The sequence below is a fragment of the Mus caroli genome, unplaced genomic scaffold, assembly GCF_978045245.1.
Source record: "Mus caroli unplaced genomic scaffold, Mus_caroli_1 scaffold_4, whole genome shotgun sequence".
Classification (NCBI taxonomy): Eukaryota; Metazoa; Chordata; class Mammalia; order Rodentia; family Muridae; genus Mus; species Mus caroli.
The window spans coordinates 140511361-140524510 of NW_028227259.1; the positions used below are offsets into that span (position 1 = coordinate 140511361).

Sequence of the window (13150 nt, forward strand, 5' to 3'; positions counted from 1 at the left end):
GTCCAGACCACTCACAAGCCCTGTCTATTGCTAAGTTGCATCAGCATCTTGCATCAGCAGTGAGCACCAGGTACTCAACTCTGCCAGCTGCTCCTCAGGAGACCTGGTTGCTATTTCTCTCTGCTAAGTTCTGAGTGCTACTTGGGCAAAGGGTCTTACACACTCTTTCTTTCTTATCACTGCTGGCTATCATAGACCTTATCTATATGTCTGGGGTTCTCTGGGTCTTACTCAGCTGACCTCAGACTCATAGTGGCCTCCTTAATCTGTGTTGATAGGTGTGTACCACCATGCCTCTCAAACTAATTCAGTGTGGTATTTAACATGTATCTCAGCCTTAGAAGGTCTGAACTTGAACTTGCTTCTCTTTCCTCCTCGTATCTGCTTTCTCCAGTACCAGCCTCTGCTTCTTGGCCCTATGTGTCCTGGCCAACTCTTTGTAGCTATCTAGCAGTGATTCAGACAAAGCCTTCGTCATTGCTGTCTTCTATTGCATCTTAGGTTGGTAGTCCTGGGAATTGAATGTAGGGCCTCAAATATGCTAAACAAACTCTCAACTACTGAGTCCTGCCCCAGCCTCACTGGGGGATTCTAGGCAGGGGCTCTACCACTGAGCCTGTGGCCCCACACTGAAGAATCCTGAGGAAGTGCTCTGCTGCTGAGCCACACCTGTAGCCCCTCCATTTCTGGCCCTACATGCTCCTAGAATGGCTTAGTAATGGCAGACCCAGCTCTCTGCCACCTTATGGGAACCATGGTGAACCATGGGACCAATGGGTTTTGTCCTCTCACCAGTGCTGGCCAGCCCCTGAGATGTTCTGTCAAATACAGTGGACAGGATGCATACAGACAGTTCTCTTGTATATACTGCCCTATTCCACAGTCCCTCCCTGTATATCTATCTGTAACTGTACTTTCTCAGAGCATATTATTAAGCCTTAATGGTTCTTAACCTTTCTTATGCTGCGACCCTTTAATACAGATCCTCATGTAGTGGTGACCCCCAACCATAACATGATTTCATTGTCACCTCATAATTGTAATATTGCTACTGTTCCGAATATGATGTATCTGATATGCAGGCTATCTGATATGCGACCTCCAGAGGGGCTGAGAACCACTGCATTAAGGCCTCTAATTTGATTCAGACCCACTTATCCTTAGAGAAGGCAGTATAAAGCTTATTCCTGGAGAGCTGGCAACGTGCCTACAGTGGGTGAGTTCTCCCAGCTGCAGCCTGGAACCTTTCTATCCGCTTTTGCCTCCCAAGTTGGCAGTTTATAAAACAGCTCTACAAAAACATGCAAAGTTGGGTATCACAGCACATGCCAGGAGACAAGAAGCCTAGCACTTGGGAGGTGTAGGCAGGAGGATCAATTGTCCTCACCTATATAGCAAGGTTCATACTAGCCTGGGGCACCTGCCTTCAAGCAAGCAAGCAAGCAAGCAAGCAAGCAAGCAAGCAAGCAAGCAAGCAAGCAAGCAAGCAAGCAAGCAAACAAACAAACTAATTAAACTGACTGTAGGTACTCAGTTGGTAAAGTGCTTACCATCCCAAAACCCATACACACACACACACACACACACACACACACACACTTAAAGCCAGATGTGGGGCTGGGGCAAGAGCTCACTGGTTAATAGCACTGACTGCTCTTCCAGAGGACCCAGGTTCAATTCCCAGCACTCACGTAGTGACCCACAACCCATCTGTAACTTCAGTTCCAATGCCCTCTTCTGGCCACCTTGAGCACCTGGCATGCACATGGTATATAGGCAAAGGCAAAACACCCACATGTATAGAATCTAAAAAAAGAAAAAAGCCAGGTACAGAGGTGGGTTTGTAATCTTAGGGCTAGGGAGATGGACACAGGCAGACAGATCCCTGGGGCTCCCCAGGCAGCCGGGTTAGCTCCAGGCCAATAAGAGATTACGTTAAAACACTTGGGGAAGCTTTCTGGGAAACAGAAATTGTTTAATTCAATTCAGTTAATAGATATTTTGTTCTGAGATGGAATCTTACGTAGATGTGGCTGGTCTTATACGATATTGCTAACAGTGGCTTCACACTCTTGACCTTCCTGCCCTAGCCCAGCAAATGTGGGATTACAGGCATGGGCTGTCACCATGGCTTTGGTTAAGATATCTTTTGAAAGAGGGAGGTTGGGGCTAGAGAGATGGCTCAGCAGTTAGGAGCACTGGCTGCCTTTTGAGAGCACATGAGTTCAGTTTGCAATACCCACATGGTATCTCACAACTATTGGTAACTCAAGTTCCAGGAGATCTGATACACTCTTCTGGCCTCCTTAGGCACCGGGTATATATGTGGTACACAGATATACATGTGGGCAAAACACACACACACACACACACACACACACACACACACACATTTTTAAGTGGGGGCATCCCTAAACCTAGGTAAGAGGGTTTGAGTTGATGAGTAGCCCTAAATGTATCCAATACCACCTTGTAAGGCTCAGGTGGTTTCCAGATAATTTCCCAATGGAAGGGGACTAGTGCTTGGAGACAATGATACTGATAAGTATGTCTCTTGAGTGTCTGAATGAAGCTTCGGGGCTCCTAGCCGGAGGGGAGGAGAGCTTGCAGAACTGGACAGTACACAGATCTATGAGTAGGCAAAAACATACACATAGCGTAAATAGAAGTCTTCAAAAAGGACCAACCCCAATACTGTTAACATTTGTGCTGAAGGCTTCCAGCACGGAGAGAATACTCCTTTTGTATATAAGCATTTTATGTTACAATCCCAGGCTTACTGCCAGCATGTGTATGGCCTTTGATAAGGCTTCACTCCTTTTCCAGACAGGACTGGTAACTCTGACTAGATACCACACTTTCCTGAAGGATTTACCCCATCAGGTGCCCCTCAGGAAACACCCCATGATGTCACTCAAATCCCTTGGCCACCCCTGAATGATGACTTCAACCCCTACCAGCTCCCCATAGAACTCAGTAACTGAGTGACGCCGCTCTTGAAAGCAGCACCTTCCTCAAGCGTCCCCTCGCTTCTTCTCTTAACCTTTGGGTCTAAGAGCTGAGTGAGCAATGTTGAGGCCAGCAAGATGGCTCGTTGGGTAAAGGTGCTCGTCACAAAGCCGACCCATGGAAGGAGAGAAATGACTCTCATAAGTTGCCCCCTGACTCCCACAGGTGACACCCATGTACCCATATATGCACTGAATTTAAAGAACAGTCTTTTAATAATTATCAGCTCCACTTATACTGTCTTACCCCAACTTCTTTTCTGCAGGGAAGCCACCAACCTGGTTCTCCCTGAGTTGAGGTCCCTAGAGATAACAGAACTCTGGCTCCTTGGGGTGACAATGTATCTTTGTTCTTGTCATCCTTGACAATATCATGAGGTGAGGGCCACACTCAGCCACAGCAGAGACCAGTGGCCCTCATAACAGGCCTGCAAGACAGGCCAGGATGTCCCTTCATAGTGACAGACAAGGAGGCAGATACCCGAAAAGGTGTGTGCTTGTTTCAAAGATACAGGGGCAGAGAGTGACTCAAGCAGGCAGACAGTCCTGTCAACACCCAACTCCTCTGTATCCCAGGCTTCTCCCAGCATTATCTAAGAGCCATGTGACAACAAGGTTTGCAGGAAGTGAATGATGACTGAGGTGCCCATTGGACCTGTGTCTAAGAGGCGGTTGCTGTTCTTCAGCGTGGAGAAATCTTCAATAAAAACAGCCCACACGCGCTTGTGTTTGTATAAAAGATATTTACTTCAATTATCACACCTAGGGTGCTAGTGAATAATAATACATGGTGTGAGCTTCGGTGATATTGCTTCTCCGTATCATAATAGGGACCGTTGGACAGTGCAGAGAACAAACATTTCGTATGGCTAACCAAAGACAAGGGATGGCGCTGAGGGGCCGACGGGTGCCTCCCCCACCCCCACGCCAGCTGGGACCAACTCTTAAATGCCGAAAACAAATCACAAGAAAATCAAGACTGTGATAGATGGTCACAGCAACACAAGGCTTCTCAAAACCTACTTGTACAAAACAAAACAAAAACAAAAACAAAAAGGAGAGAGACATCTTTTACAATTTTTTTTTTCTTCCTCTTGCTTCTTTTTGGTCAATTGGGTCTTGGTGAGGATTAAAATAAAAAGATCGGTGATTGTATTAACACACAAGCTCTATAAACACCTAAGACTTAGTGCCTGACAGAAAAAAAAAGTAAATACTGCTAAAATGTAACACATGATGGGGGGAGGGGCTTAGGAAGGGCTGACGTGTGTCTTGTGCTGTGTGTTAGTAGTCTAGAGGAGGGTGGTGCTACCCGCTCTCCTAGCAAGTAGTTATTGCACAAACGCAAAGAGCTAGGTCTCTTGTCCTATGGGAAGGGACTCAGGAAAGTCACGGAGCTGATTCCTCCCCACTGTCAGCTTATGACAAGCTACTCTCAAAATGCTTGAAGGCTTTTTAAAAAAATGCATTCTCATGTCTCCCAAATGTCCGGCATTCTTCTGAGGCAGGCTGGTCTCAGAGGGTGGGACATGAGATGTCTATTTTGTCTGTGTTTGAGGTGGGGTGGGAGGAGAGAACTAGAGACATAGAAAGAGAATGCATAGACTAAGACAAATAAAAACCCTCGGGGAAATGGGGAAATTTTATTGGGGGATTTTTACCCCCAAAGAGATGAGTAGGACCCTCCCCAAAGAATGGGAAAGATACGCTACAGAAAGAAATTTGGATTTGGGCTCAGTGGACTGTTTGGGGGTAAAGGCAGGTATCCGGCCCTGCCTGCGGGGTGAGCAGGCCCTTTGACTGTCCCTGGGGTGAGGCTCCTTTTTAAGTTTGCTGCCCCCAGGTGGAGTTCAGTCCTACACACCCCACCCTCTGCTGAGCAGCTGTGGGGGGGGCTTTTTGCTGTTGTATTTCCAGCCATGGAAAGTCCTTTCTTCACCTTTCCTGGCATGGGCGGGTAAAGGGTTCTTCAACCCATGCCTAGGTGTGGGGCCTCTAACCACCTCCAGTGATAGCAAAGACCTGTTGCCTCAAAAGATGCTTTTGACCAACTTTGAATGCAAAGAAAGACAACTGACAATGAAAATCAAAGTCGTGGTCGCCTGTGGGGACCATTGAGAAACCACCTTCCGGCTCAGGGTGACGGCCTTGGCCAGACTGCCTGCCTCTCTCCTGATCCAGGCTCGCCAAACATTCATGAACCCAGAAGTTTTAACAGAGGCTCTAGGAGGCTTTGGGGAAACTTGAACTTGGCTTTTCTGTTTTCCTCACTGCATCGCAGCGCCTCTGGGAGCAAGCCTTCCCTCAGTACTGCCTGACATGGGTGGCTTTGTTCGTCAACTCTCTGGATTGAACAGTTAAGATATGTAGAGACCGCCAGGTTTGAGTGGCTACTAGGGAGACAGGTGTCTGATTGTGCTGGAGGACTCCCTTCTGTCCCTCATGTCTCCCACTGCTGGTCCCCAGACCTCTTTGGACTCAGGGATGGAGAGAAGAGAGGTGGGGAGCAAGGGACAGTTAACCACTGGAGTGACAGCAAAAGCATTCGCAACAACAACACAAAATGACAACACACTCCTGATAAGTACTTAAATGATTAACCTAATAATAAATTAGAAGAGGATAGATAGAAATATTTTTTTTCTTTCTTAAAGAAACATCCTTTTATAATCACCCTCGAGTACGCTGACAGATCAGTAGCAGTTGGTCTATCTCCACAAAGAGAGGGTTAAGTGCTTCAAGGGTCGACTGTGGGGCCAGACATTTGGGAAAGTTCCCCGCTGCTGAAACCCAGGCAGCCATGACCCAGGGCTCAGGGCTGAGCCTCAGTGGCCAAGGGAGGCCAGCTTGCCCGTTGGTTCATGAACACACAGAACTACAGTGAACATACCCATCCACGACCTGAATCGATCCTGGTTCTAAAGCTTACTTAGGAGTTCATTTGGTGTGCAATAACGCTATCTTTTTTCAAAAAGAAAAGAAAACTAAAACACCCCCCCCCCCAACCAAAGCAACGTGATTTCCATTGCACAGAGCTTCGACACAGAGCCATCTATTAAGTGCTTCCTGTTTAAAGCGAACTACAAAAAAATAAAACAAACAACAAATAAAAGATAATTATGGGTTGGGAGTTAAAAACAAAAAAAGGAATTAGCAAACAAAAGCAGCCCCGTGCCACTCGGATGTGTCTTGCTGAATGGTGTCCTATTTTGCCAACGGAAGTCCCAATGCTTCCTGGCGCTGTGCTTCTGATATATTCTCCATAGGGATAGAGGCGTGGTATTGGGATTTAAGGCACCTTTCCTTTCTGATCACAGAAAGCTTAGTACATAGCATATTTGTGGTAGAAATTAAAGCCAGAATACTACGAAAATTACAGTAACAGACTACTTAACATGAGCAAACTAAACCCATCTATGAAAAGCAACTCAAAGGCATTTGAAATTTGAATAACCGAGGGTTGGGGCGTGCACATTCATGCATAATCTAACGTCTTCCTTTCATTAGCCCCCCCACCCCCATTCTTGGCAACAATGCTGAACTTTTAAAGTCAGCATTTCAAAGGAGACCAGGAGCTTTGGAAATGTCTTGTTAAAGCTAAATGTCACTTTGTCCAAAAATGAAAACTCGATATGCCACTGAAGACGTGGCGGTGGAATCTTTGGAGGGAAGGTAGCAGGGGAGGAGTAGGGGCGGGGTGGGGTCGGTGAAGCAGCAGGTCCTCAGGCGGTACACAGGGGGATCCTGGCTTTCCTTTGCTGTTCCTCAAACTGTCTTCTCCCACTGGCTGAGCCTGAGTTCTTGGGGTTGTATCCCTTACTAAGGAGCTTGTTCCTACCCTCACTTTCCATCTAAAAAGCATGGGCAGAATGAAAATTTCTCATCAGCCCATTCTCTTACCATCCAAGTCTACTGGTAGGAACCTAGCCACTTGAGAGTCTCAGCCCACCTGGGTTAAAGTGGCCATAAAGCCTTCCCCTGATTCAGTTTCAGAGAAACTGCAGTGGCAGCTGTGCCTAGTGACTTTGACATTCATGGTGGGAACAACAAAATAAAACAAAGTTCCCTATGTGCTACAGGTACACTCTGGAGCAGTATGGCCCAGACCCACCGCTGTCTCGGGAGCTGCTTTCCTACCACAGGGAACAGAAACTGGCGTGTTCTTTTGGGAAGTAGAGACCAAGCATGCATGGGGAAGAAAGCTGTCCAACCTTTTCTGTCCTGGACAGAGCTGTGTTTGTAAAGCAGAGCTCATGGCAAGGTCTAGGGACGAGAGACTCGGACAGCCACAGTTCCTGGGGAAGCGTGCTCATATTATTTGGGGATAAGCCAAGACCAAAGGAATGGCTGTGATGGAGTCTGACAGCTGTGTGGGAAGGCAGAGCAAAAGGCAAGAATTTCTGAGGCTGGAGACCACTCCTGTCTACAGACCCAACAGCTGCTGGAATTTTAAGAACAGCTGGAAGCCAAGAAGAAAATTCCTGTGCTTAGCAGACTCCAGATACCACTTCTGGATGTGTTCATTGAAGGAGGCAAAAAGCACACCTGCCAAGCAAGATGAGATGATCGGTCTAACTTGTAGCCTCTTAAGCCACACACCCCCCGCCCCTACCCCCAGGTCACTTCCCTCACAATTCTGGGTGACATCAAGTGGTGAGGTAGAAGAGAACAGAAATGGGAGACATTGAAGGACAGGAGGAACAAAGCCAAGAGCCTTCCACTCCCCCAATGTGTTCTTGACCTTTGTTCTACCCCATCTCCTCTGCAAGGATGGCTCCCAGTCTCAGGGATCTGACAGAGAGAAGAAGCATGTGACGGGAACCAAATATCCCAAGGGTCCCTAGAGCCCACCGAGCTGTAAGAGAACACAGCTCCGAAAGGACAAAGAGCCAGTCTTGCTGAGGCAGGGAGGGCATCTCCAGCATCAGCACTTGGACTCCCCAGCTCTGGGGCTTTCACAGCTACACAACCTTGGGTGCTTAGCTGATGCCTAGAGCATGCCTCCTTTGCACTGGATGTGGGCTGCCTCCTGCTGAGCTTGCTTATAAGCTCCACAGATCAACGTGGCCCTGGCTGTAGAGAAGGATGGTCATCTAGGTCTATGGCATGGCCACAGGCAGAGACTCTCTTGGCCACAAGAGTCCAGAGGAACACTCAGCTCACAGCCCTGCTATATTCTGGGCCATCTACCAGATCTGACTTTCAACAAAGAGAAAAAGAGATGCCCATCAGAGGGAAGATTACTAAGGAGACGGACACCTGAGCTTTGCAAGCAGAAGCATCTGTGCACGAAGACTGACAGCTGTCCTCTTGCCTCTTTTTCAGAGTGGTGTGGCCCAGCACCTAATACTATATCCCCAGGACTCTGCCCTGATTCGAACCCGGGATAAGCCACTTCAAGGTGTGATATTTTTCAGGGTGGTTAGCTAGGAAGATATCGACTTCAGCTAAGTGCCTGCATTTATAAATCTAATTTTATTTTTTAAGAGAGAGGTCTAGTACACAGTGGTCAGACATCTCAACTGACTATTGTTTCAAGGTGGTGGTGATTGGGAGCCAGGTCAGAGTGGAAGTGAGTGGGCAGATGTCTAAGAACCCATATTCCTGCCACTTCGGATGCCATAAGGGGACTTGGCATGAAGCAAGAGGTGTCAAGAGGGCCTGATGTGAACATGGATTTTACGCCAGGCTCCCACTTAGCCAACTGGGTAACGGCCTAGTTAGGATTACTGCCTCTAATTAAGAAAAATGCATTTGAAATGGAACAGTGGCTTGTGATGAAGTGTTAGTGTTTTATATGGAACCATTTTTTCCCCTTGGGGAGAAGTACAATTCAGCTTTTTAAGCTGAGAGTATAAAGAGGATGGTTGGCTGTCTGTGGGAGCTACTGCTTGGATCTCCAGCCAGCGGAAGGTCACCACATGAGGGAGCGCTGTTCAAGGCACTTGAATATTGCTTTTCGAGATGAAAGATGAACCCTTGGACTCACACTGGGAAGGGAGGGAGGACATGATGAGGAGGCAGATATAACCCCCCAGGTTTCTGTGTTATCTACTGGCAGCTCTTAGACAAACTACAGACAGTGCTAGCTTAACCCCAAACACCATCAAGTTGGGATCTCAAAATAATAACAATAATAATAATAATAATAAATAAGAAAATACAAATACAGAACTCAAGCAAAAACCTAACCAAGTGATTGTATCAAGCACCCAGATGGAGGTCTGGCACAAGAGACAGGATGGAAATTAATAAGAACCTAGTTCAAAAATTAAAGAAAGTTGCTTGGAAGAGTCAAAGGCTGTCTTACACTGCTGCCGTGTGGCTGCCAGGATGGAAAAAAACCTCAACTTCCATTTCCGCAGATTTAAGGCTGCGGTTAGTAACAGACATGCCTTTGAAACTAGCATACTACCCTCCTCCATCCTGTTAACTCTGCTTCTCACTCTAGTGAAAGTTAGGTATTTAAGATCATCACCCATGATGACAGGTTCCCTTGAGGTTTCTGTGGAGGGAGTGGCATAATCCCACCAGTGACTCTGCTCCTCCGTGTCCCTAATGACTCCCTGGTGTGAATGAGTACTTCCTTGCACAGAGCCAGGTGGGACTCTGTGTTTCCCTTCTGTCCCTCCACTGTGAATTCTCTTTTCACCGAACCCAGATCTCAAGCTTAGGAGTGATACAACCATCCAAAGACAGAGCCAGGGGCCTGCCTCCCAGCCTCCTAGAGCCTCTTGGAAACTTCTCGTTCATGAAAAGGCATTGTCTTTAGTGTCGTGACTCTTACAGTTTGTGAAAACTCCAACTAAGGGCTTGCAGCTGCAGGTTGAAAGACTGTGAATGAAAATACATAAGCTCCAAACATCATGCAAGAAGTGTGGTTTCACATCTGACAGTCAAAGCCTACAAGCTAAGGAATAACACGCACACTGAGGTGCAATAGTGGGAGACGCCTTTAAAATTAGAACTCCCTCCCACCCTCCCAAATAAAAAAAAGTACTATTAATTAATTAAACTTAAGAAATAATGAATGCACCATTAAAATGTCATCCAAAGATGTTGACCTAAGACAAAAGTTTCAATGATACACAATACGGTCAAAAAGTTTTCCATCAGTAATATACAGTATGACAGCTACAGCTTGTAAATTATACCCAATACTGCCGGCAGTCTATCCCTCTAAAGAATATTTGCCCCTTTCATCCCTTCCTAACAATCAGATAATAAAATACAGCACCTATAAATAAGCAAAAAAAAATATATATATATACCGAAATCATCTATTGTTAGTTTAAAGATATGGCAATAAGGAGTCTAAATTAGCAAAACCTGTAGAAGCCATGACTGATAAACCAGCTTATTGAAAAAGGTGGCAGTAATGCACTCTATGTGTGCACAGATACTTAAGAAAATACACAGACGTATAAAATTGCACACGCACACGCACGCACACTTTCACCCACCTCTGTACTCACGCATATACACATAGACAACGGGAGGAATCAAGAGACAAGTTAGACTTTTGATTTGTACTTAGATTGCCCTAAACTGTGCATTAAAAAAACATTGTGAGAGAAGAAATTCATGAAGGGCCAATGGTCTGGTCTGGAATTGAAGAGTGTCACCATTTTGGTGAGTTTGGGCCATCTCTACAGGGATGGGAATAGAGCCCAGACTGCAGCGTTCTCTCTTCTGCAGGAAAGGAAGCTTCCCACGAGTATATAGGGTTATCAGTGCTTGTGGTGGGAAGGAAGGGGATGAGAAGAGAGAGGAAGAGAGTGTGCGCGCAGAGCTGCGCCAGCCCTGCCCGAGCATTGGGAACATCTTCCCCTGGAGGCTGGGGGAGGGGGGCTCAGTCTGTCAGTCTGGAGAGTGGCATGAGGTGAGGTGCCTTCTGTGCCAAGGAAAGATGAGCAGACGGTGGTCTGCACGTGCGGGACTAACTGCTGCGACCTTGTGGGCCTACATTTCCTTCCTTTCGACGCTTGCACATGCGCAGATGTGCCAACAGAGACATAGACACCATAAATCAAACAAAATGAACCGGTACATGCTACAGTTCTAACTTGTCTCCTAAACCCCCGAGATATGAGGTCTGATCAGCGTGCTCTGCGGTTAGAGGTTAAAAAGCAGATTATAAAATACCTAGATTCGGATCTTTCTTTTTGTCCTGATTTGGCCTAGAATGGAGTGTATTAAACAAACTCTGGCCAGCAAAAGCCCAGAGTCAGTTAAAGCTATGGATCAATGTGCACTACATGTCAGGATTCTAGTTACATACAAGAAAACACTACATCAGCTACCACAAAATCAGATACTTTTCCTGATGGGACTTTTCTTTTTTTTTCTTTTTTTGTTAAAAAATATGTGGAGTAAATGTGTTTTATTTTAATTCAAAGTTTCAAACGAGAAGATTCTTTTCTTGAAAATATTTAGGAATCCAAACTAGTGTGTTTAGAGTCGGCTTGACTGTGCAATCTCTTAGTGGCAACTGAACAGCTACAAAAACTTTCTTTTTTTTAATTTTTCTGAAAAAATCCCCCCCCCTTCCTGGTTTAAGAAGATAATAGTGTATTATCGCTCTGAAGCCATTAGATGGCAGATAAAAAGCCCCCTTTTAATATGTGGGTTTGATTTTTTTTTTTTAAAGCCCACACGAAAGAGGAGGGCACAAGGCAAAAGCTGTAAAGAGTTATTCCAGAACCTGTGGAAATCACTTAGGGCAATTAAAAAAAAAAAAACACTTCAGGGTACAAAAAAGCTTGACTACACATTTCCGTTTTCTTCCTTGAAAACACGACATAGATTGGGCTTAATGCTCCTTTGTTTTCTATATGCACCTTGGCCTATGGCGATTTTGCCCTGTGGCCCGCAGGGCTGTAAGTGCGCAACACGTCCAGGCCTCGGCTGGCACAGCCCTGCACACCCGCCGGCCCCAGCCCACACTGCCGGTGCTGACTGGGCCCGGGGGACCTGCTAGGCGCAGGTGGGCCCAGCGAGGCCCGGCGAGGCCCGGCGAGGCCCTGCTGGTCAGGCCCGGAGGCCCGGCGCCCTCAGAACTCCCATTCGATGGGCTCCTCCCGGCTGGCGGCCTTCTCCAGGCGGTGGATGATGCTGTTCAAGTTCGCAGCCTTCTTCTTCCGCACCGGGTTGTCCCGGGCGCCCGCGGCCTCGGGCAGACCGAAGAGGCTCTGCAGTGAGCTAGGCCTTCGCGCAGGCGCGTTGGCAGGCGCGCTGGTGCTTGGCAACGCAGAACTCCTCTCGGCAGGGCCCGCCCTGGCCGCCCCGGGGGCCTCGGTGGCCGTGGCCGGGGCCGGGGCAGTGGCTGAGGTAGCGGCGTCCTCTCCGGCCGCGGGTGCGGCGAGGCTTGGCACGGGCGCTGGGGCGTCGGCGAGGCCCTCGGAAGGTGGCCTAGGCCGGCCTGCGTCTTCACCGTCGTCCTGTCCTGGGGTCCCCGAGCATAGTGGCTGTGCCTTCGCCTTCTCGGCCGGCTGCGTCGCTTCTTCCCGGTCTGCCGGGGCTGCGGCCACCTCTGCCAGCCCTCCCTGAGACTTGGTGGCCACTATGTTGCCACCTGGCTCCTCGGCGTCAGTGGCTTCCACGCCGTCACAGCTGTCACCTTCCGAGCTGGGTGCAGCGCGGCTACTTCGAGCTGAAGGTGAGTCGCTGGCACCAGCCTGGCCCTGGCTTCCAGCTTGAATCTCCTCAATGAACAGTTCTCTGCGGATCCGAGACCTGTGAGACACAAGTGGAGGCTATGAGGTTCCTGTGCACAGGCCTGGCCTCACCCCTGCCCCATCACCTGCTGCAGTCACTGCCAGCCTGCTCCTGTCTGGTCTCTCCTTCCCCAAACCCTACCTCTGTGTTGAGATGCTACCACCTTCTCTACCACATACTTAATTATTCTGAGATAATGTTCCACATGCTTAATATTTCTGAGATAAGATGTCAAGTATTCCAGACTGGCCTTGAACTTGCAAATTAGCCAGAGTGACCTTGAATTTCCAGTCCATTTCCCCAGTGCTGGGCTTCCAAGTGTGTGCCTAGTTTATGTGGTGCTAGGGAGAGAGGCTCTCTCCCAACTGAGCTACATCCCCAGCCCTATTTTTTTTTTTTTTTTTTGAGACCGGCCCTGTTATGTA

General features: G+C 47.8%; 1 protein-coding gene across 13 annotated transcripts in view; it reads right to left on the reverse strand.

Annotated features, from left to right (window-relative positions):
• Positions 1–13150, reverse strand: part of Cux1 (cut like homeobox 1) — a 318232-nt gene that overhangs the window by 13670 nt on the left and 291412 nt on the right. For 6 of the 13 annotated variants that reach the window (XM_085837313.1, XM_085837316.1, XM_085837314.1 and 3 more), the window contains one exon: positions 10027–12743. The exons of 4 other annotated variants lie outside the window; for them this stretch is intronic. In XM_085837313.1, the coding sequence (XP_085693439.1) occupies positions 12062–12743 (682 nt within the window). In that variant the 3' untranslated portion in view covers positions 10027–12061. Of the gene's footprint in view, positions 1–10025; positions 12744–13150 lie in introns of those variants that run through there. 3 more of the 13 variants (XM_085837312.1, XM_085837315.1, XM_085837311.1) reach the window with 1 other exon arrangement.